This window comes from Rutidosis leptorrhynchoides, chromosome 10, assembly GCF_046630445.1.
Source record: "Rutidosis leptorrhynchoides isolate AG116_Rl617_1_P2 chromosome 10, CSIRO_AGI_Rlap_v1, whole genome shotgun sequence".
Classification (NCBI taxonomy): Eukaryota; Viridiplantae; Streptophyta; class Magnoliopsida; order Asterales; family Asteraceae; genus Rutidosis; species Rutidosis leptorrhynchoides.
Genome location: NC_092342.1, coordinates 61,919,948 through 61,945,463, shown reverse-complemented (window position 1 = coordinate 61,945,463; position 25,516 = coordinate 61,919,948). Strand labels below are relative to the sequence as shown.

At 35.8% G+C, this 25,516-nt stretch overlaps 1 protein-coding gene across 2 annotated transcripts; it reads right to left on the bottom strand.

Annotated features, from left to right (window-relative positions):
* Positions 1–8: 8 nt before the first annotated feature.
* Positions 9–16,966, bottom strand: LOC139871701 (thylakoid lumenal 29 kDa protein, chloroplastic). Of its 2 annotated transcripts, none has more exons than XM_071859429.1 (11): positions 16,752–16,966; positions 16,537–16,635; positions 16,202–16,298; positions 15,836–15,870; positions 15,695–15,760; positions 15,571–15,611; positions 15,198–15,328; positions 14,899–15,005; positions 1,211–1,348; positions 1,015–1,149; positions 9–344 (listed from the first exon to the last, which is right to left on the bottom strand). In XM_071859429.1, the coding sequence occupies exons 1-11, from the start codon at positions 16,836–16,838 to the stop codon at positions 234–236; spliced, it is 1,047 nt and encodes a 348-aa protein (XP_071715530.1). In that variant the 5' UTR covers positions 16,839–16,966; the 3' UTR covers positions 9–233. The 2 variants fall into 2 exon arrangements, with proteins under 2 accessions (XP_071715530.1, XP_071715531.1); XM_071859430.1 differs by having other exon boundaries at positions 16,834–16,852.
* Positions 16,967–25,516: the final 8,550 nt, after the last annotated feature.

Here is a 25,516-nt window from a genome sequence, read left to right as displayed (position 1 = left end):
TCTAAATAGATCTTCAAGTGCAGTTTTTTATACATAAATCGATTCTTGAATGGTGCCATTATCATAACTATCAACAAATAAATAGATAACTACTACCATTTAGAAAACAAAACCAGAATCTTCTTGGATATATGCCTCAACCGAATACTACTTTTAACCACGAAGTACTTTTGTAGCACGATACTCAACTTGTTATGCTCATTTTATGACCAATAATTGTCATACTTGCCTTTTCATAGCTTGAGCTTTCGGAAATCGACCTTAGGGATGGGGTACGAGTATGCCTCATAGTTGATGGTTTGACCCAAACCACTAATTTTTGTAAGAGTTGTAATCAAATCGACCTGAAACAAGTTAAACAATTTCTTTATGTATATGGTTTAGTTAAGATTTACTATTGAAGTATTAATCCAATCATGTTGACTTAAGAGTTAAGATATAGAGTACATCAGAAGAAAACAATAGATATTAGATACTACAAAAACAGGCAAAGCACTTAAAATACAACAATGGGCAATTCAAAATAATGTGTGACGTTTTCTTGCATTTATATCTACAAAATTTATGTTACATGATGAAATGCAACATTTTATATCCATTTTCACATAATTGTTGGCTTGAACGTAACAAAAAGTCAAGTACAACGATTTTAATAGTTAAACCTGTTGTTGTACGTGTAGCAAAATGGGCGGGTTGGCTTGAACGTGACGAAAAGTCAAGTACAATGATTTTAATAGTTAAACCTCTTGTTGTACGTGTAGCAAAATGGGCGGGTTGGCATGAATTGAAACACTTTTGGTCAAAAAAATTTGTTCTACTATAAATAGCTGTGTCTCATATACTGTAGTATTTCAAAGTTAATATTATTTCAGTATCATATTTTTTTTTTACCCATTTGACTCATCTGTGGAACTAACTCTACCCGGATCAATCACAATATTCATTACTAATTAGGCCAAATTGCCACTTTAATTTAGTAAATAATCTATTTGGATTTGTGAATACGTAACTAACCTCATAATCAGTCTCAGACACTGTCTCTCTGCTTCGTTGGTACTTCTCAACCCATTTCGTAACATCTGGATCTTTAGCTAACATGGCTTCAGTTGCTAATTGATCAGGACCCAAGAATGCTGACATCACTGCTAGCTGCAAAATTTAATTAAATGAATTTACTAAATCGATTATATTTAAAAAATGATTAATTTACCTGACGAGGGCCTAATCCAATGGCTATAAACTTGTCTTTCATTTCTTGAACACTAGCTTTCGTCCAGTCGGGTACTCTTCCTTCGGGATCAGGTTCTTGTGAATCCGATCGTCCAAATTGCCTATCGAATAATCCCCACTACACAATGAAAGTATTATATAAAAACAAATATAGACCGAGAGAAACGTAGAACTTAAACCACGCATGTTACAATAACAAAAGGTAACATTGTTCGATTCAATTTGTCATTTTCCTTTTATTTGGATTTCTAGTAGAGGAAAAATGGATGTAATTTGGAATGATTGGCTGATTAAGCCGTTGTAATTTTTGGCCTTTCCTAGCTGCTTGTTAGGGAGGTTCGGTTAGTTTATAAAATTTTGACGTTCAAAAAAAGAATCAAAAAATAACAGAAGGTTGAAGGTATTTCGTATGCCCGAGAGACATATTAAATTAATGTGGCTGACGTGTTATGATCCAAGTCGGGTCATACCCAATAACAAACTTACCGACACCTTATTTGTATTTGATTTTAACGATTGGTTCATTGATCAAATACGCGACACTTGAACTTTAAGAAAAATGGTTTTCTTAAATATTATTTGATGTGTATTATATAAATTATGGAATAATTTATATATTATGGATTTAATTATTTATTGGTTAAATAATTAATTTATTTATGTTACATTTTTATATATAAATTGATTTTATATAATAAAATGTATATAATAAATGGAAGTTTTATAAAATGTGTTTTATAAAATCTAATTTTATAAAACAAACCATTTTATTTAAAAGAATTGGAAGTGGCATGGGAGTATGGAGTAAGCATGCTCTTTTGACTTGTCTTTTACCATGTTACTTCCATTCTAAATGCATATTAACCAAGGCTCTCTTGGAGACCAAAACACACATGCATTTACACATCAAAAGTAATCAAAAAAACTGCATTTTCTCCTCCCATTTCTGCTGCCAAAACCGTGGGGTTTAAGGGGATTCAAAGGGTTCTTAATTTGGTTTTTGGAAGCTAAATTCAAGTGTCAATAAATCCTAACCAAAGCTAGGGTGTTGGTGCACAAGTTTGGGGTATAACAACTTGAGGTTTCACACTTTTAGAGCTCCATTCATCATCATCATCTTCATCATTTACTAGCAAGCTTGGAGTAGGTATAATCTCTTTACTTGCTTGTAGTTTGTAAGTATATATATCACAACTTGATCCTAATTGGGATTTAACTTTAATTGGTTAAAGTTTAACAAGTCTAAAATTGATAATTAACATGCTTCCGCTTTCTTAATTCTTAAAATGGTTTAAGTATATTATGAACTTGTTAAATCCCAACAATGGTATCTAGAGCCGAAGTTGTTGAAATATGCTTCGAGATGGTTATTAAACCCACTATAATTTTGCATTCTATGAACATGCATGAAGTAGAATGTAAAATTTTCGGTTTTGGGTGGTTGTCATTTTGGCCAAAATCACTTGTGATTCTGCATTCTGTACTGCCAATCACTTGTGATTCTGTACTACCAATCACTTGTGATTCTGTGTTGCCGATCACTTGTGATTCTGTATTGCCAATCACTTGTGATTCTGTGTTGCAGATCACTTGTGATTCTGTGTTTCCAATCACTTGTGATTCTGTATTACCTATCACTTATGTTGATGATGTTCACAATCTAAGCCTTGACCTTGTGTTTGGTTGCATGCATGGTTGATTGATATTTATTCAATTGGTTTGTAATAATATTTATTCATTTGGCATGTAATAATTCATTTGGTTATGTAATTTATTTTATATTTGGTATGTAAAATAGATTAGGTTGTAATTTCATTTTTTAGACAAAATGTATTAGGATATATTTTGTAAAATGATGAAGAATGATGAAGACTTGAAGAACACATGAAGAAGCATTTGGATGCAAGGTTAAGTGGGAGATTTGAAATCTCCTACTTTATGTAATTACCCCTTATCCGGTGGCATTTGTTTTCGGCTAAACAAATGTCTACCAAAATGGCTTGATTGTGAACATATTTGTTTTGCATGCATGGTTGTTTATTGTATGATTGTGGATTGTATGTTTGTATGCTACAAGTTAATCACACAAGTTAACAACAAGCAAAATGGAAATTTAATTGGTTAAATTATACATTAATTAACGACATGCAAAACGACAATTTAAATGGTTAAATTAAAAACGGCTAAAAGGACATTAATAATCGGTTATTAAGAAAATGATAAGGATCATATAAAATGGTTTATAGACATGAAATTGGCTTTTCATAATGAACTATACACCAAATGCATGTTGGTGTATGGCAAATGTTTTCTTAAACTAGAATTTATGAAAACTTAAAATCCCTTAACTAAAACAAGGTAAACAAGTTAAACGCCATCCTTTTGTGGAAACACTTAGACATATTAGGAATCTCTTGATGGGATAAAGGTCACCTAACCGTCATGAGTGAACTAATATGAATAAGGTACACTTCGCATACATGTGGGATAAAGGTCACCTAACCACTTGTATGTTAAGTCTACATGTTTACACAGGTAGGACGACTTGATTTAGGAATCATGAACTTAGGATCACCGAAGCATGAGGAACAAATAGGCGTTGATGGGATAAATATGCCATGCAAAAGGATTGCATGATCCCATAACTTAGAAGTTGCAAAAGGATTGCAATTGTCACATAAATGACTACCTAGCTAAATCAAATAACGGGATAAAGGTCACCTAACCGAAATTTGATTTACCGTTGGATTCTAAGATTTAATAAAACAATTAAAAATAAAAGGGTATTGTTTATTAAATTTAAAATCGATACTTAAAAGGACTTTGTTAAATTTTGTAGATGGCCGCAAATAACAACAACATGCAAAATGCACCACTTAACCTAAACAACCTATCATTAAGGTCTCTCCTCGAGAAAGACAAACTCAACCATACGAACTTTATGGATTGGTTCCGTAATCTTAGGATTGTCCTCAAACTTGAGGACAAAGCGTATGTGTTGGAGGACCCTATTCCCGACCAACCGGATGAGGAAGATATAGAGGGCATGGCTTATTATGACAAGTATTGCGCCGATTCGGTGCAAGTCGCTTGTCTAATGCTTGGGACTATGATACCCGAACTCCAAAAGGATTTCGAACATCATAGTGCATATGACATGATTACGCAATTGAAGGAGATGTTCCTTCAACAAGCACGTGTCGAGCGCTTCGAAACGGTTCGAGCGCTACATGCATGTCGTATGGATGACACCCAATCCGTCTCCTCTTATGTCCTCAAAATGAAGAGCCTTATTGATCGTGCTAACCGTCTTAACCTAAACATATCAAATGAGTTAGCCACCGATCTTATCCTTAATTCCCTTTCAAAAAGGTTTGATCAATTTGTAATTAATTACAATATGAATGGGATGGATAAGAGCATAGGTGAGCTTCACGGTATGCTTAGAACGGCGGAAACTAGCATGGGTAAAAGGGCTTTACCCGTGTTAGCAATCGATCAAGGTGGGTCCAAAGGTAACACCTCTAAGCCAAAGGTGGCTAAGAGAAAAGGACCCGCCTATCAAGGCAAAGGGAAGGGGAAGATGGTTACCCCAACCATCAACAAGGCCAAGAAGCAAAAGGTCACCGAGAAGGCAAACTCCAAGGAAGACCCATGTTTCGGTTGCGGTGAGATGGGTCATTGGAAACGAAACTGTCCGGTCTACCTTAAGGAGTTGAAGGACAAGAGGGATGCAGGGCAAACCTCAGGTAATATATATATGGTATATATAGAGCTAAGTATTACTTCTTCTAATACATGGGTATTAGACACTGGATGTGGAACTCATATTTGCAATTCTTTGCAGGGGTTCAAAAGAAGTGATCATAAGGCGGGAACATCAAGTCTCTATATGGGCAATGGTGCAAAGGTGCATGTTAAAGCTCAAGGAGATTTTATTTTGAAGCTTCCAAGTGGATTGGAACTTATTTTAGAAAATGTTTTGTATGCTCCGGATTTGTGTAGAAACATTATTTCTATTTCTCGCTTAAAACAATGTGGTTACGTTGTTAATTTTATTGATGATGATATTCATGTTTCTAAAGATAATGTATTCTATTTCAAGGCTTCGCCTTCAAATGCAATTTATGAATTGGTTCATGATGACACATCATCTAGTAGCTCAATGTACCATACAAGCACCAAGAAACTCAAAAGGGATTTGAGTGATTCCTACTTATGGCATTGTCGCCTTGGTCACATAAACAAGAACCGAATACATACACTTCAAAAGAATGGACTTTTGAAATCAAATGAAATGGATTCGTTTGAAGTATGTGAATCTTGTTTACAAGGCAAGATGACTAAAGCACCTTTCAAAGGGACCTATGAAAGGGCTAAAGATTTATTGGGATTAATACATTCGGATGTATGTGGACCCTTTAAACCCATGACTAGGAAAGGTGAAAGATACTTTGTTACTTTCATTGATGACTTTAGTCGTTTCGGATATGTCTACTTATTAAGACACAAGGACGAAACGTTTGAAGCATTCAAAGAATATCAAAACGAAGTACAAAATCAACTCAATAAGACAATTAAGGTACTACGTACCGATAGAGGAGGTGAATACCTAAGCGATGCCTTCCAAGATCATCTTAGGAGTTGTGGGATTATCTCACAACTTACTCCACCCGGAACACCCCAACTTAATGGAGTTTCCGAAAGGAGGAACCGAACCCTAATGGATATGGTTCGATCTATGATGGCAAGAAGCTCGCTGCCTCTATCATTTTGGGGTTATTGTCTAAGCTCCGCGGCTCGTATTTTAAATATGGCCCCAACCAAGAAGGTGGAACGAACTCCTCATGAGATGTGGTTTGGAAAACCTCCTTCTCTTTCATACTTGAAAGTATGGGGATGTGAAGCTTATCCTAAGCGTTATGTAGCAAATAAGCTACATGCTCGATCCACAAAGTGTATCTTCATAGGATATCCCAAAGATGACATGGGATATTACTTCTATGATCCATCTGAGCAAACCGTAATTGTTGCTCGGAAAGCGGAATTCCTTGAAACCAAATTCCTTATGGAAGGTGATGGTGAAAGGAAGATAGATCTTGTAGAGGTACAAGATCAAGCCGATGATACACAATTGGTTGGCACTAGTACTCAACATGAGGATGTTGAAAATGATCAAGTGGATGATCAAGGTACACAAGACGTTCAAAGATCTAGTAGGATTAGTAATCCTCCCGAGAGATATGGGTTTCTCGTGGAAGGTTGCTATACGGTTGATTTGGATGAACCGACAAACTACAAAGATGCTTTATCAAGAATTGATAAAGATAAATGGCAGGAAGCCATGAACGCCGAGATGCAATCCATGTATGAAAACCAAGTGTGGGAACTTGTTGAGCAACCTCCTAGCTCTAAGCTAGTTGATTGCAAGTGGCTTTTCAAGAAGAAAACCGACATACATGGAAACTTGGATACATATAAAGCTAGACTTGTAGCAAAAGGTTTCACTCAAACTCAAGGGGTTGATTATGATGAAACTTTCTCGCCAGTGGCAATGCTAAAGTCTATTAGGATATTATTTGCCATTGCTGCTCACTATGACTATGAAATATGGCAAATGGATGTCAAAACCGCTTTCCTAAATGGATATCTTATGGAAGATGTCTATATGGTTCAGCCTGAAGGTTTTGTTGATCCAAAATATCCTAAAAGGGTATGCAAGTTAAAGAAGTCAATCTACGGATTGAAACAAGCATCTAGAATGTGGAATCATCGCTTTAATGAAGAGGCAAAGAAATTTGGCTTCATTAAAAATGGTGATGAAGCTTGTGTGTACAAGAAGGCTAGTGGGAGCTCTATAATGTTCCTTGTGCTATATGTGGATGATATATTATTATTTGGGAATGATATTACCACAATGCAAGGAGTCAAAACTTGGCTAAAGAGTTGCTTCTCCATTAAGGATCTTGGAGACGCACAATATATATTGGGGATAGGGATCTATAGGAATAGATCCAAGAGATTGATAGGTTTAAGTCAAAGTACATACATTGATAAAATCTTGAAAAGGTTCAAGATGGAAAACTCTAAGAAAGGTTTGGTACCTATTCAAAGAGGAACCATTCTCAATTCATCTCAGTGTCCTACCACGAAAGATGAACAAGAGAGAATGAAGAAAGTCCCATACGCATCTGCTATTGGGTCTATCATGTATGCGATGATATGTACTAGACCGGATGTGTCATGCGCTCTAAGCTTGACAAGTAGATACCAGAATAACCCAGGAAACAGTCATTGGATTGCTGTTAAAAGTATATTGAAATACCTTAGGAGAACTAAGGATATGTTTCTAATATATGGGTCTGGTGAGGAGGAACTTGCCGTAAAAGGTTACGTGGACGCGAGTTTCCAAACTGATCGAGATGACTCTCGATCACAATCCGGTTATGTCTTCATGTTAAATGGTGGTGCGGTCTCTTGGAAGAGTTCGAAACAGGAGGTTGTTGCGTTATCCACTACAGAGTCGGAGTACATTGCCGCCTCACTGGCAGCTCAGGAAGCTGCATGGATGAAGAAATTCATCGACGACTTAGGAGTGGTCCCTTCCATTCAGGACCCTCTTGAGATCTTTTGTGACAACGAGGGTGCGATTGCTCAAATCAAGGAACCTCGTGCTCATCAAAAGACTCGTCACATTGAGCGGAGATTCAACTACATCAGGGATGAGGTTGAAAAGGGAAAGATATGTATTCACAAAGTTCACACAGATCATAATGTTGCGGATCCACTCACGAAGCTTTTACATGGGCCAAAACATGAGGGACATGTTTGTGCGTTAGGGCTTCGATATTCTAGTGATTGGAATTGATCTACTTTATGTATTGTAATGGAACGAATTAGTTCAAACTCATTAATATAATTATTATGGTATTAATTTAATTATGAGTCATGTTCCAATTTTGCATATTTTATCCATGAATAAACTATTATTCTAAATTCCGTAGTCGATCACATTTGTGGGAACAAGTGTGAGGTTTAGACTATTATGAACTCGGATTGGTATACATTCATAGGTTGAATGTGGGGCAAGGTTGCAACCAAGGTTCATAGATATTTGTGGGAAACAAATATTGGAAGACCCGCTCTCAAGAATTACTGTATAGAGTGATGCAGATGTTCGTAACCAAGATGTGGGCCGGGACAATTGGGGTCAAATCTATCAACGAAAGAACAAAAAGGTGATTGGGCTTCAAGAGTATTTTGGGGAATATATGTTTGGCCCAATTGTTAAGGGAAAATAACCAGGAGGAGTGGAACAAATTACCTGCGGTTTATGGAGTCTAGAAGGATTCCAGTTGTTTTTTTTAATTTCAAATTCTAGTTGTAGTTATCCTTATCTTGTTTTGGTGTTTAAATAAGGCATGTGTGCCATCGTGCTAGGCATTCAGTTAATTTTCATTTTTTTTAAGTTTTAGAAATAAAAAAAGTAAGCCGCAGGCTTTTCTTAATTTTTCAGTTCTGTGCAATTCGTATCGCTTGTTTGGCCACGATCAACACAGGTTATTCATTAAGTGGTATCCGGAGTCCAGGATGGCCGAACAACAACCTCGTCGAGGTGCTTACCGGTCTGTTAGAATCAATGAACCTGACCCATATGTGGAGATCGAACGCCTGCAAAGACGGATCGCAGAATTGGAATTGCACAACCAACAAAACTATGATCGTGATTCTGAGCAATCACTCGATGATTCCGAACAGGGTAACGTGTTCGCTGATCATTATCAGAGGGATCGTAGGGGGTATGATGACCCTTTGCGAAGCTTGGGAATGAAGGTGGAGATCCCGGAATTCACAGGATCTATGCAACCGGACGATTTTATTGATTGGTTGAGTACCGTCGAGCGTGTGTTTGACGTTAAAGAAATCCCCGAACACCTTAAGGTGAAGCTTGTTGCAATAAAGCTACGAAAGCATGCTTCCTTATGGTGGGATAATGTTTGCAAGCAAAGGGCGTATGCCCGAAAATCAAAAGTTAAAACATGGGAAAAGATGAAGAAACTACTCCGTTCTAAGTTTCTTCCCGAAAACTTCAAGCAAGAAGCTTACCTAGAGTATCACAATTTACGCCAACGCAACATGAGTGTGGAAGAGCTCATAAGGGAATTTGATCGTGCTCGTATGCGTTGCGATGTGCAGGAAGAAGAAGAGCACACAATTGCTCGGTTTTTGGGTGCCTTAAATACCAATATTGGAGATATCGTTACCTTACAACCGTATTGGACGTATAATGACGTATGTAGACTCGCTCTTAAAGTTGAGAAACAGCAAAAAGGCAAAAGCAAACAACCTTTTACCAGGTATACCGCACCTCCAGCTCCAAAACCTGGAGTCACAGCTCCGGCAAAAGCACCAGTCGACCCGAAAGTTCCACCATCAGTCCCGAGCAGTAGCAAACGAGGCCCAAAATGCTTTAATTGCCAGGATTATGGTCACTTGTCCAGGGACTGCCCGAACCCAAAACCTATCGCCTATTGTGACGAATATGATGAGAACCCGCGATATGATACCGATGGCGAGCAGGAGGATAACACTTTTGAACAGGAGCAGGTTGTTTATCCGGATCAAGGAGAGTCATTAGTAATTCATAGGGCACTCAAGACAGCTACAGACCCTTCAGATGACAATAAGTGGCTTCGAAACAATATTTTTCGTACAAAAGTCACGGCTAAGGGTAAAGTATGCACTATGATTATTGACGGCGGGAGTTGTGAAAATGCAGTGTCCACCGAGATGGTCGAAAAACTGTCACTGATAGCGGAGGATCACCCCGATCCTTACCAGCTAACGTGGCTCAAAAAAGGGAATCACATAAAGGTAACAAAGCGATGTTTAGTTCACTTCTCGATTGGCAAATTATACAAGGACGAGGTTTGGTGTGAAGTGATTCCAATGGATGCGTGTCACCTCCTTCTTGGGAGACCGTGGCAATATGATCGCAAAACTAAGCATGATGGGTTTCGCAATACGTATAGCTTCGTAAAGGACGGTGTCAACATTACACTCGCGCCCCTTGATGCACGACAAAGTATGGAGTCCAGTTTGATTTTGAACAAATCAGCTTTTCTGGATGAGGCCAAAACCAAACCCTTCGTGTACGCGTTCGTTGTCACAGAAGCTAATCGCACTGTTGACACTCCACCTGATATAGTGCAACCATTACTATCGGCTTACGAAGATGTCTTTCCAACAGAAATCCCAGCTGGTTTGCCCCTCATGCGCGACATACAACACTGTATTGATCTTGTACCTGGTTCGGTGATTCCTAATAAAGCAGCTTATCGTCTAAATCCGAAGGAATTTGCTGAATTGCAACGACAGGTTAATGAGTTATTAGCTAAGGGCTTGATTCGGGAAAGTATGAGCCCGTGTGCGGTACCTGCATTGTTGGTACCTAAACATGACGGGTCGTTTCGTATGTGTGTTGATAGTCGGGCCGTTAATAAAATCACGGTGAAGTATCGTTTTCCGATTCCTCGGTTTGAAGACTTGCTTGACCAACTACACGGTGCACACGTGTTCTCTAAGGTGGACTTACGAAGTGGTTACCACCAAATACGCATGCGGCCCGGTGATGAATGGAAGACCGCTTTCAAAACACGTGACGGGTTGTATGAATGGATGGTAATGCCCTTCGGGCTCTCGAATGCACCGAGTACCTTTATGCGACTTATGAATCAGGTATTCAAACCTTTTATCGGACGCTTCGTTGTTGTTTATTTTGATGATATATTGGTTTATAGTTGTGATGAGGAGCAACATATTGACCACCTGCGACAAGTGTTTGATGTTTTACGAGAACAACGTCTTTATGCCAACGGGAAGAAGTGTCACTTCATGACTCGGGAGGTAACGTTCCTAGGGTATATAATTTCAGGGAATGGTATCCGTATGGACGAAGCCAAAATAGAAGCCATTACCAACTGGCCAATCCCACAAAGCATACATGAGGTTCGTAGTTTTCATGGACTTGCTTCGTTCTACAGTCGTTTTATTAAGAATTTTAGCACGATCATTGCCCCAGTTACAGAGTGTATGAAAGGAGGACGGTTTACATGGACCGAGGAAGCCACTACAGCTTTCAACATCCTGAAAGAAAAAGTTACTAATGCTCCTATTCTGGCACTACCAAACTTCGAAGATGTTTTTCAAGTGGAATGCGACGCGTCGGGGGTTGGAATAGGTGGGGTTCTTAGCCAAAATAAAAGGCCAGTTGCGTATTTTAGCGAAAAGCTTAACGATGTCCGGCGAAGATACTCCACTTACGATCGTGAATTCTATGCTATCGTGCGTTCTTTGGAAGTCTGGAGGCATTATCTGTTACCATCAGAATTCATACTTTATTCGGATCACGAGTCGCTTAAATATATTCATGGTCAACACAAGCTCAATCCGAGACATGCTAAGTGGGTGGAATCGTTACAGGCTTATACGTTTGTTATTAAGCATAAAGCAGGTGTTTTAAACCAAGTCGCAGATGCATTGAGTCGAAGGCATTCTTTGCTTAATACTATGTGTGTCCAAGCAACGGGGTTCGAACATTGGCGCGATTTATATGCTACTGACCGGGACTTCAAATATATATGGGGTAAGTGTGTTCATGGTACTTTCGGTTCTTTTGTTATTTTTGACGGCTACTTGTTTAAGCATTCTCGACTGTGCGTTCCGGGGGGATCAAATCGTGACTCAATTATTACTGAAAGTCATGCTGGAGGTTTAGGGGGGCATTTTGGGATGAATAAGACATTAGCCAGTATAAAGGAACGTTTCTATTGGCCACTTATGGAACGCGATGTTAACCGAATTATTGCTCGGTGTCGGATATGTCATGTTGCTAAAACACACGGGAGTAATACGGGTTTGTATATGCCTCTGCCGGTGCCCAATGGACCGTGGGAGGATATTAGTCTCGATTTTGTCCTCGGGTTACCTCGAACGCAGCGTCACAAAGACTCGATTATGGTGGTGGTTGACCGTTTTTCTAAAATGGCGCATTTCGTACCATGTACAAAAACCTTTGATGCAAGTCAGGTGGCACGTCTTTACTTTGCGGAAATAGTGAAACTTCATGGTATTCCAAAGACATTAACTTCAGATAGAGACGTAAAATTTGTTAGCCATTTTTGGCGTACTTTGTGGGCACGTGTGGGTTCTAAGTTGCAGTTTAGTAGTTCGCATCACCCGCAAACTGATGGACAAACCGAAGTTGTGAATCGCAGTTTGGGTAATTTGCTACGTAGTCTGGTCGGTGATCACCCTAAACAGTGGGATTTGACTCTTCCTCAAGCTGAGTTTGCTTACAATTCATCAGTGAATCGCACGACAGGACGTTCTCCTTTTGAGATTGTGTATGGGCGCCACCCAACTACACCTCTTGATCTGTTGCCGAAACATGAAATTCCCAATGCGTCGGGTGAAGGTGTTGATATGGCTGATCATATGAAATCGTTACACGAGCAGGTGCACTCACGCATTTCCCGACAAAATGCTGTGTATAAAAAGCATGCTGATCAGCGGCGTAAGCGGGTTACGTTTGAAGAAGATGATCTCGTATGGATTCATTTACGAAAAGAGCGGTTTCCAGGTGGACGTTTTGGGAAGTTGCAACCCCGAGCCGATGGGCCTTTTCGTGTTGTCAAGAAAATTAATGATAATGCTTACAAGATTGCTTTGCCCGGTCACTATAACGTATCAGCTACTTTCAATGTCGCCGACCTTTCTCCCTATGTTGGTGATGATGATCAGGATCTAGACTCGAGGTCGAGTCCTTCTCAAGGGGGGGAGGATGATGCAGATGTTCGTAACCAAGATGTGGGCCGGGACAATTGGGGTCAAATCTATCAACGAAAGAACAAAAAGGTGATTGGGCTTCAAGAGTATTTTGGGGAATATATGTTTGGCCCAATTGTTAAGGGAAAATAACCAGGAGGAGTGGAACAAATTACCTGCGGTTTATGGAGTCTAGAAGGATTCCAGTTGTTTTTTTTAATTTCAAATTCTAGTTGTAGTTATCCTTATCTTGTTTTGGTGTTTAAATAAGGCATGTGTGCCATCGTGCTAGGCATTCAGTTAATTTTCATTTTTTTTAAGTTTTAGAAATAAAAAAAGTAAGCCGCAGGCTTTTCTTAATTTTTCAGTTCTGTGCAATTCGTATCGCTTGTTTGGCCACGATCAACACAGGTTATTCATTATAGAGCCTTTGTGGTTGATCACATGTAATCTTGAGTAAAGGCGAATATCATTGTATCCTCTGACCTGAGATACATATTGGGTTCGGATATTCACCAAGTACTGTGCCTTGATTCTTTCCTTCGCTATTCTGAAACATGGTAGTACATAAGGAAGAACTCAGGTATATTACAAAGTGTATATCTAGGACGTATGTAGTCAAGATGGAATTTGTCCCTCTTATTCGTTGAGAGTCAGATGTCTAAGGCCTGAAAAGTTAAATCTATAAGAGAGTGATCACTCTGTATCTCTTGGATTTAACATGACATCTAGGACGAAAGGAAATAATGAAAGATTCACCTAATCATATTCGAGATGGGAACTCGAAAGGGATGATGTTATTGAATGGCACAAAGTCATAACATATTAGGGGTGATGGACGGTGTGTTAGGCTGTATCCATCACTTGCATTAATTCCTTATGTTTCTCGTGCAAGTGGGAGATTGAAGGTATTTCGTATGCCCGAGAGACATATTAAATTAATGTGGCTGACGTGTTATGATCCAAGTCGGGTCATACCCAATAACAAACTTACCGACACCTTATTTGTATTTGATTTTAACGATTGGTTCATTGATCAAATACGCGACACTTGAACTTTAAGAAAAATGGTTTTCTTAAATATTATTTGATGTGTATTATATAAATTATGGAATAATTTATATATTATGGATTTAATTATTTATTGGTTAAATAATTAATTTATTTATGTTACATTTTTATATATAAATTGATTTTATATAATAAAATGTATATAATAAATGGAAGTTTTATAAAATGTGTTTTATAAAATCTAATTTTATAAAACAAACCATTTTATTTAAAAGAATTGGAAGTGGCATGGGAGTATGGAGTAAGCATGCTCTTTTGACTTGTCTTTTACCATGTTACTTCCATTCTAAATGCATATTAACCAAGGCTCTCTTGGAGACCAAAACACACATGCATTTACACATCAAAAGTAATCAAAAAAACTGCATTTTCTCCTCCCATTTCTGCTGCCAAAACCGTGGGGTTTAAGGGGATTCAAAGGGTTCTTAATTTGGTTTTTGGAAGCTAAATTCAAGTGTCAATAAATCCTAACCAAAGCTAGGGTGTTGGTGCACAAGTTTGGGGTATAACAACTTGAGGTTTCACACTTTTAGAGCTCCATTCATCATCATCATCTTCATCATTTACTAGCAAGCTTGGAGTAGGTATAATCTCTTTACTTGCTTGTAGTTTGTAAGTATATATCACAACTTGATCCTAATTGGGATTTAACTTTAATTGGTTAAAGTTTAACAAGTCTAAAATTGATAATTAACATGCTTCCGCTTTCTTAATTCTTAAAATGGTTTAAGTATATTATGAACTTGTTAAATCCCAACAAAGGTAACATACCTGCCCACTTGAACCATAAGCGGAGTATAGCAAATTCCCTTTATCTTCATTACCACCACATTTCCGAATAGCCGAAGCCAAAAATGTAGCCTTAACCGCACTTTGAGCTACATCAAGAAGGTGTAAAAAACTCAACATTTGACTTGTGAGAATCGATTGAAGTTACTAAGTTATATTCAATATAAAATGATGGTTACATATAAATTGAGATCATCCAAATGGAAACATGTTGGAGATCTAAAACTTTGAAGTATGAGTAATATTTTGAATTTTATTGAAACAACTGACTAAAGTCAAACCTGCTAATTGGATGAGATCAGAATATGAGATCGGTCCACCTTTCGAGTAACCATCAATCTCTTTTTTTGCATCTTCAACCAAAGATAAAGCAGCTGAAAGTCCTTTATTTTCTGGTCTTTCGATTTCCGAGCTTCAAGCAGAAAAATGAATAAAAATAAACATGACTAAAAATCCGAACATCTAAGCTAAAACCTGTAAATTGAGTATGCTAACAGTTGAGAACTAACACAAACTATGAACAAAAACTTACATGCCCTTTCATAATTCAAATAAACATCAACTTGTAAAGTAATATCTGAATTCTTCTAATTTAAAAAAGAATCTTTTCAAAGAAAATGTGACATTAATCGGGACAGTATGATTCAAACGTACCTAAAGCGTATGGATCCATTTGGGCCTCCAGTTTTTGTAGCCTACAAGCTTAATTAAACATATGTTTATTTCACTAATCAAACAGTTCTAACGAAACAATAGAATAATAAGTTCTAAATCCGACCTTATCATATGTCATAGCATCATTAAGTGCTAAAGTTAATAGGGGCGAAATGAGCTCCTGATTTGCCTGAAAAAGTAACAATATCTATTTATTATAAGTCTAAAATAATGTAATCAAATATGGTGCGCCGTTATTATTTACCTTGATCGCTGTATAGAGCGTTGTTTTTATACTTGCTGCATAATAAGTAAAAAAAGAGAAAAAGATCAAGTTCAAATATTTGTTATAAATAGTCTGTGTATTTGTATATCATGTTCCTGCAGACACAACGGGGTTCAAAAATGACTCCTTTGAAGTGGCAATTCATACGAACTGATCACATAGTCAACTATGAGTGCACTGTTATTAACTACATGTTGTGAAATTATGACCCATTTGACCTGTTCCCTCCTTAGTAAAACTTTAGATGTGACCCATTGAAGATATAATGATCCTAATGACTCATCTATAATTAAATGAGTCGAAAATGTCCATAATTCGTGAATTTACATCAATTAAAAAGCTTACACTGAAAGTCGGAACGTTGTCTACGCTGTATCAAGTCAGCAGCATTTGCCACGTCAACAAACGGGCCGGGGATTGGGCTAGAACTCGCCACCAATTCCTATAAAGAGAAGAACAATTAGCACAACCCATAATCACATCACTTTTAAGTCATTTAGTTTCTTAATTTTAATCACAATTCCCACATTTTCAACAAGAGTGTTACAGTTGCAAGTTTTGTAATTTATATTAATATAAGTAGTATCACACTCTTCATTAGTACATCAACATCTTGACTACAACTTTAAAAAAAAAAAAAGTAAATATATAAATCAGCAAAAATGAAAATGCACAATTACCATACTAATGGCAGCACCAAAGCAATTAAGAATGTCCCTTCTTCTTATAGCATTAGTTTCATGGTTACTATCATCCACTAATTTACAACTAATTGTACTCTGTTCATAACATTAAAAAAGTAATTAATGACTAAAAAAAACATTAACTGGTGAAAACATAATATAATATTAATTAATATATAATATAATATGAAAAATTAAAAGAAAAAACATACAGAATGAAGTGGGCATTTTGATAAATTAGGCAATGGAGAAACTGGAAGCAAAGTTGGGACTGTTGAGAGGAATGAAACTAACCCCATTGTTGTTGCAGCTGCTGGTTGATTATTTTCTTCTTGTTGTTAGTTGATTATTTTGTGTTTAAATTTTGATTTTAGATTTTTGGTTATTATAAAATAAAAGAAATCCATGTCATATGGGTGGGATATATTGTGTGTGGGATTTATGACTGTATCCTATCCAGTGTTTTGTTTGGGATCCCTATCTATCTATCTATGTGATCAAAGTGGGACCCCACCCAAATCTATATTGTTTAATTGTTTATTTATGTAATACTAGCATGTTCCTTAAATTGTTTTATGTTTTTTTAAGTAATATAGTAGACAATATATTTATTTTTTTTTTGAAATGCAGAATTTATTAAAACTTAAAACTCACAATACATCCAACGTTCCTACCAATTTTAGTAGAAACCAATGAAACACAACCTTGTGTCTGAATTTTGTTAACAGACAACAAGCCGCACATTACATAGTTACATACTACTACACAATTCTATTTTATATACAATGATGTCAAGATAGCACCATAAACATGGTTAAAGTCAGATATAAACGGTTCAATTTTTTAGATGAAACTAATGTTTTTTTCACGTCATGTAAATGCCATCAAATTGGGTGTGTTTGGAATGACGTCGTTCTATTGCAGCATCGCTAGAAGCTTATATAGAAGTTTAAACCAAAAATAGAAAATCTAAGCACTAAAAGATTGGTTGACCTAACATCTAAAAATAAAACATAAGAACTTATGAACTGAAAAAAAAAAATACTTTAATAATAATATTTACGGAGTATATAAATATGAATTTTGTCATTGAATGTTAAGTCACACGCTTAAGTTTCAACTTCACCTAATTTATTATATAAGCTCTAACTGGTTGTCGAACCCTCGCTTCGCGCCGGGGGTTCGATTTTGAATGTATTTTATTGCGTTTAGTTTGTAAAATTATTTCGTGGCTGACGATGATGTCGTTGAAGCGCAACTCGAGTCGAACTAAAAGGTATAACTCATCAAAGATTTAAATGTTATTTTAAATTAACAATATACGTGCATCTCCGCGTTTCGCTATGAAATTGTTGACTTTTAAAAATTTAACGCAATTAAGTCGTTATTTTGTGGAGAAAAATATAAAGGAAACCAAAAAAGGAAAAATTAAAAATAATTGTTATAACGGGTAGAGAAAAATATAAAGGAAAAAAAATGCTACAGTACCACTGCTAGAGTGATTCCGTTGCTACAGTACTAACGGGCTATAGTGTTTCCGGTGCTACAGTAAAGTAGGTAAAAAGACGAAAATGCCTCTGGTACTATTTATCATTTTTGTCTAATAGTTAATATACAGTGTTTCTGGTGCTACAGTAAAGTAGGTAAAAAGATGAAACTGCCCCTGATACTATTTATCATTTTTGTCTAATAGTTAATATGATAATTTCAACTTCAACTTCAACTCCAAACTCTCCAAGGTATTTTCACCAAAACATCGTCAAGTGAATATCTATATGATCATTTGTTTTTTCCAACCTCATCTAAACACACAAGTAAAACAGGTATGGAGAAAAGTTCGCTAAATTTCTGATACATCATCATTAATATTTTAATTTTAATTTAACATTTTCATCATGTAGAACAATTCTATGTTATGCAAGTGTTAATAGAAAGTAACCACGCAAACTTATCTGAGTGGTCACCGAGTTGTCCAATGAAGTACACCACCCGAGTTCAATTTTTGACTATGCCAAATTGTTCAAAAAGGAAGTGTGACTAGAGGGTGCGCATAATGCACAATTCACCCGTACCAAGTCTCGCGCTCGGGGGATTAATTACCCGAAGTTTTACCTTTTATGAGGACCATTGTACTCGTTTATAGGGTGTTTCCTCGCTTACCCAAAAAAAGTGTTAACACAAAGTCGATTTATATCCATTATTCTCTTAATATACCCCTAATCATCTATTATTACATTTTCTAGTTATTTTTTTTTTCTACCAATCATATTCTTAAACATATACATACGTCAACATTAGAGGTGTTCAATATTTGATTTAAAACCATTTAAACCGAATATCGAATCTAAACGAAATAAAAAAAAATCAAACCAGATTTGAAAATTGATTTTCGGATTGAGCAAAATCGAAACTGAATTTGAATTTGGTTTTCAATTCAATGTTTTGTTTTCAAAATTTTTGAAATGACCCGTTCACATACATTATAAACGATTCACAATAGTTGATTACATCGCGAGGTATTTGACCTCTATATGATACGTTTTACAAACATTGCATTCGTTTTCAAAAGACAAACTTTCTTTACATCAAAAATTGACGGCATGCATACCATTTCATATTACATCCAACTATAATTGACTTAATATTAATCTTGATGAACTCAATGACTCGAATGCAACGTCTTTCAAAGTATGTCATGAATGACTCCAGGTAATATCCTTAAAATGAGCTAATGCACAGCGGAAGATTTCTTTAATACCTGAGAATAAACATGCTTTAAAGTGTCAACCAAAAGGTTGGTGAGTTCATTAGTTTATCATAATCAATCATTTCCGTAATAGTAATAGACCACAAGATTTCAGTTTCCATAAATATCCATACACTCGCAAGTGTTTAAAAGTATTCTATAAGTTGTAGGCACCAGGTAACAAGCCTTAACGTTCATGTTTTACCCTCTGAAATACACCAGATCAGGTGTGTTTAAAATAACCTCGAAGTACTAAAGCATCCCATAGTCAGGATGGGGTTTGTCAGGCCCAATAGATCTATCTTTAGGATTCGCGCCTACCGTACATAGACAAGTAGTTTAATGTTACCAAGCTAAGGGTATATTTCTGGTTTAAACCCACATAGAATTAGTTTTAGTACTTGTGCCTACTTCGTAAAACATTTATAAAACAGCACATGTATTCTCAGCCCAAAAATATATATTGCAAAAGCATTAAAAAGGGAGCAAATAAAACTCACAATACTGTATTTCGTAGCAATTATGTATATGACGGCACTGAACAAGTGCAGGGTTTGTCTCGGATTCACGAACGTATCAATATTGTGATTCAATATTGCAGGAAAGTACGTAGACGCAACGAAAATGATAAACGTTAGGTTGAACTCACGAGAAATACCCTCGATTAATACCCATAACCTCCATAGCTATAACCCATAATTTCCTTAGCTCTATCCCGTTTGAAAACTTATTTTGAAATCGTCTGAGTATAACTCTGTCGTTGTATTTTATGTATACTAATAATATCTTGAAATAATACAAAGAAAATATATATATGTAATTCGATTGAGAGAGTTTAGAGAAATATATTTTCAAGTTTCTATGAAAAAATGAAACCTATTGAATTCTATTTATAATAGATTTTTGAACTATTAAAGTGAATTATTAAAGTATGAATTATTAAAGTGAATTATTAAAGTATGAATTATTAAAGTGATTTATTAAAGTGAATTATTAAAGTGAATTATTAAAGTATGAATTATTAAAGTGAATTATTAAAGTATAAATTATTAAAGTGAATTATTAAAGTATGAATTATTAAAGTGGATTATTAAAGTATGAATTATTAAAGTTAAAGTAAAGTAAAAGTAAAGTAAAGGTAAAGTTAAAGTATAGTAAAAGTATAAAAACTATGTATGTATAATACGCGTATAAATATATATAATACTAATTTAAATCGTTATATATATTTAATAAAATAAAATATAAATATCGTTATCTTTATCATACTGGTTAAGTAATGAGTTGTCAAAAGTAATTTTAGATATTTATAAAAGTTATATACGTTTTAATAATAAAGTTCTTTTTAAATTGAAAACGTCTTTGTACGTTTGAAAATAGATTAATAGAATATTATGGAAACCAATTCTCCACTAACTTTTGTCTAACTTTCGTAAATGACACTTTATGTTTTTATTTATAAATAGCTTTACAAATTATTCTGAATATCGTTAAGAGGAATAGATTTTCTCAAATCATAATGGACCTCTCAATAGAGACTTGTAATCATAATTCAATGTTTCTGATAATTCAATCATTTAATATATTTTTTTTAATTTCGTCAAAAATCATATTGAAACAAATACGTTCGGGTAAAGTATTATACGTTTAATACTTTATTAATATTCTCAAGTTATAATATATATATACATATACATATCTATTTATATATAACGGTTCGTGAATCGTCGGAATTTGGTCGAGGTTATAATGAATGTATGAACACAGTTTAAAATTCTTGAGATTTAACTTAACAAACTTTGCTTATCGTGTCGGAATAATATAAAGATTAAAGTTTAAATTTGGTCGGAAATTTTCGGGTCGTCACAGAACCTGCCCGTTAAAGAAATTTCGTCCCGAAATTTGATCGAGGTCGTCATGGCTAACAATAAGAATGTTATTATGATGAATATAAGTTGATTCATAGGGTTTTATCATGATTGAGAAATATGGATAAAATAATTCGATTACTCGAAACGTATGAGTGAAGCTATCGTAAAAGAGTGAAATGAGAAAATAGGGATTCGTCTTATCTTTTGACATCATCACGGTTGATCTCCGGATTAAAGAAAATCTTTGTAATCTATATAGGATTTGATTCTTCGGTGATTAAGGAAATTATGATCCTCTTCGATTTAATGCGATGATTCATCTCGATTTTTCTGTCGGATATTTCACTATAAATCCATCTCCTTCATTTCCTTTTAATTCACACCTTCTATTCTTTCTCCCTCAATTCTTACTTTAAAATTATTTGTCAATACGCTTCATCCAGTGCTGATTCTTGATATACTCCTCACTTTCATATCTGTCGCTCTTCTTTTTCATCTGCCTCTGGAAGAATCTATTTACTTCTACTATACTCTTGGTTTTATAGTATTTTTAGTTCTCCCGTGTCTTTATACTGCTATATGCATTGATATATACGGTTTGTGATTTCTGGGTTGTTGTTGGGTTTTATATCTTCCCTTATATTTCAAAGTCCTTGCTTCTTCTATAATCATTGTCATCCACAGTTAATGCTCTCTTCTGTTTGCTATGATTTATACTCCCATTTCTAGTTCGGAGCTTTGTCCTTTCGTTTCTTCTTCTTGCGATTAAGCACCGCTTGTAATGATCCAGAATTCGCAAATATAAATTTCGGAATGAACATTGTTAATGTTCTAGGAAGGAAATTGTAATGGCACGATCTTGACTTGTCAAATTACCAGAATACCTCGAAAAAGGCCGAATCATCAAGAAATATTTTCTTGATATTTGGAGATCAAAGAGAATACAAGAGTCGTGTAACATAGCACATGATGACGTTATGATCTGTGAATCATCATGTTCCATTTAGAAACTCAGCATGAATTACTGTAATATAATCACGTTGATCAAGTGTCATTATATTATACTAGTTCATGCTTCAGTTCCCAACACTACTTCAAAAATATTCCTTTTTTAAATTCGAAAGTTTCAGAATATAGAAACTAAAATAGTTTCTTTTATGATATAATACAGACAGCACGAAGAGGTAAATGATTTCAGATAAGAATAATTATGGAAATATCTTCAGAAATATGGAGGATATTTATAATGAAAGATACGATGATATCTTAGAATGTCTAATATCAGAGGATGATGAAGGATATTGTCCGCAGGGGTTTAGAGTCAGGAGCAAGGTATTCGTTAATGACTTCAGCAAGTACTGAATCATTTAGATTCTTTGAAGGCAGGTTCAGCCTTTGTGATTTGTCCACAGCCTCCTTCATACTTTGCTCAATCCGTTTTCCAGTTCCAAAGCTTCTCTTTTTCTGAGCTTTGCCAATATACTATCCTTTATCATCCAACTTTTTACTGTTAAGGTCATTTACAGTTTTTGCTGCTTCATCGGCATTTTTCAAAATTTCGAGAACTGGTTCGCAGTTTAGGGTGTTTTTCAGAAACTTCACATTCAAAGTATATAAGTCCAGAAGATAGACACATATAATTATTGGCGTAGACATGCTGCGAGACTTCAAAATACTGATTGCTAATTTCTGATGATTCGTATGGCAATTCTCGTTACAAGATGCAGATGAGTAAATGATGGGGTTTTGATAAATATAAAGATTTTTCGGAAATTCAAAGATCAATGAAGTTGTTAATAAGTTTACTGCTAATGTGGCGAGATATGAAAGGTTCCCCGGTAATAATGATGAAGGGGTAATCATTATAATAAGGCTTATTCGAATGAACAATTGAAGTTGGTTTGCTGGAGCTGTGACAAAACTGTTTATTTTTAGAAGGGATTGAAAAGTTATTTTAGCTAGTAAATGCCAAAAGGTCTGACATGGATACATGTTAAATTATGACTTTGGTTTCAAGAGTTTTTTAGGTACGTAACTATGGATAACATGTGGTTGGATCATCATCTCGATTGTTCATTATTTGAAGTGTCTTCAGGTATTTCGAAGGGTTTGAGCACATATTGTAATCGTTAATACATATGATGTTCTAACACAGTTTTGAAGTCAAAGTATAGCTTTGAAAGATATAGGAATCTAAGAGTGATGATACCAGTTATAACTTGAATTGAATTCGGCGATTTCAAAATCAGAATATGTAATTGAATTTGAATGGGTATGATTGTTTTGATTTATATGAAAGAATGGATATTGTTGTGAAAGTAGGGAGTATAGTTGATGATTTGCTGAATCAGATTCGAAGAATGTAATGTATTAATTGTGAATTTATATATCTCTCGGGTATTACCTACCCGTTAAAAAAATATCACAATTAATATTTTGTACAAAAGAATTTTATTACAGTCTTTATGGAAATATATGTGTATATTTCTTCAGATGTAATATAGATTTAATGAGTTAATATTAAATTAAACTCACTTGATTTATGGTTAAGGCTAGGATAGATAATTTCTAAACTTTAGAAATTACATAATCGTCGTAGAATGTTTTCCCAATGAAGTTATGAATCAATACTTCATCGTTGTGGTATTCCTTAGTATCTACAGGGCGTATGACGTCGATGCTCATGGGACAGATTGTGAAGTTGAGGTTTGCGATGCGGTTGTTGTTGGTGGTGGTAATGGTACTGTTGATGTTGTTGATGGTGGTACTGGTTATGTTGCTGGTGCTGCTGCTGGTGTTTGTAACCTTTGCACCATATTCTCCAAAGCCACTACCCGAGCGCGAAGCTCGTTGACTTCTTCTATTACACCGGGGTGATTGTCGGTTCGGACGAGCGGATAAATAAGATCTAGAATTTGGTGTAGTATATAATCATGACGAGATACTCTGGAAATGAGAGAGAAAATGGTGTTTCGAACAGGTTCGCCGGTAAGTGCTTCAGGTTCTTCGCCAAGAGGGCAATGTGGTGGATGGAAAGGATCACCTTCTTCTTGTCTCCAATGATTAAGGAGGCTACGAACCCATCCTCAATTCATCCAGAATAGATGATGACTAATTGGTTGATCCATTCCGGTCACACTGCTTTTGGAACTTGAGTGGGATTCCATTTTGAAATCCGAGGAACTTGAACTGATGACGAATTCCATTTCGTACGATTTGATAAAGGATTTTTCGATATGAAATGATTTTCCGGCTATCGGGTGGTATTCTAATTATATAGAGCAAAAGGTTTCGTAGATTACGGAGGAATTTACGGAATATGTCAGGCAAAGTTTACGGTAATAGATACGATAAGATATGATTTAGCAGATACGCTAAGATATGAATTTTGTCTATACACTATTCATGCAATCAATGCAGCAAGACGTGTCTAGACTAAGAATGATAAGCAGGTAATTTTCTAAGGATGGTAAGTAGATGATTTCCGACTAAAAATGATAAACAAAACTTTTGACATGCAGACACGGTCGAAGTCCAGACTCACTAATGTATCTTATAAACTATCAGTTAGACACACTAATGCAAGACCTGGTTCGCTAAGACCACCGCTCTGATACCAACTGAAAGTTGGGGACGCATCCCACTCAGTGCCTTCTCAGCTAACCGCCTGTGACCACTGAGCGTACCTCAGACACTGATTTTACGGCCCGCCTCTCGGCAGTACAGCCAACCCTAATAGGGACCGCGAGGAGTAAGAGCCAATGCTTCGTCACAGGTAACACTGTGAGAACCCCCTCTACGATTAACCCGCTAATAAACGGCATTAAACCAGCTCTGATACCAACTGAAATGACCCGTTCACATACATTATAAACGATTCACAATAGTTGATTACATCGCGAGGTATTTGACCTCTATATGATACGTTTTACAAACATTGCATTCGTTTTCAAAAGACAAACTTTCTTTACATCAAAAATTGACGGCATGCATACCATTTCATATTACATCCAACTATAATTGACTTAATATTAATCTTGATGAACTCAATGACTCGAATGCAACGTCTTTCAAAGTATGTCATGAATGACTCCAGGTAATATCCTTAAAATGAGCTAATGCACAGCGGAAGATTTCTTTAATACCTGAGAATAAACATGCTTTAAAGTGTCAACCAAAAGGTTGGTGAGTTCATTAGTTTATCATAATCAATCATTTCCGTAATAGTAATAGACCACAAGATTTCAGTTTCCATAAATATCCATACACTCGCAAGTGTTTAAAAGTATTCTATAAGTTGTAGGCACCAGGTAACAAGCCTTAACGTTCATGTTTTACCCTCTGAAGTACACCAGATCAG

Coding starts and splice junctions, on each gene's coding strand:
- LOC139871701 (XM_071859429.1), bottom strand. CDS start 16,838: ATGGGGTTAGTTTCATTCCTCTCAACAGTCCCAACTTTGCTTCCAGTT. Junction 15,612..15,694: donor ATGCTATGACATATGATAAG/GTCGGATTTAGA, acceptor TTAAGCTTGTAG/GCTACAAAAACTGGAGGCCC. Junction 1,150..1,210: donor TTGGATTAGGCCCTCGTCAG/GTAAATTAATCA, acceptor TAAATTTTGCAG/CTAGCAGTGATGTCAGCATT.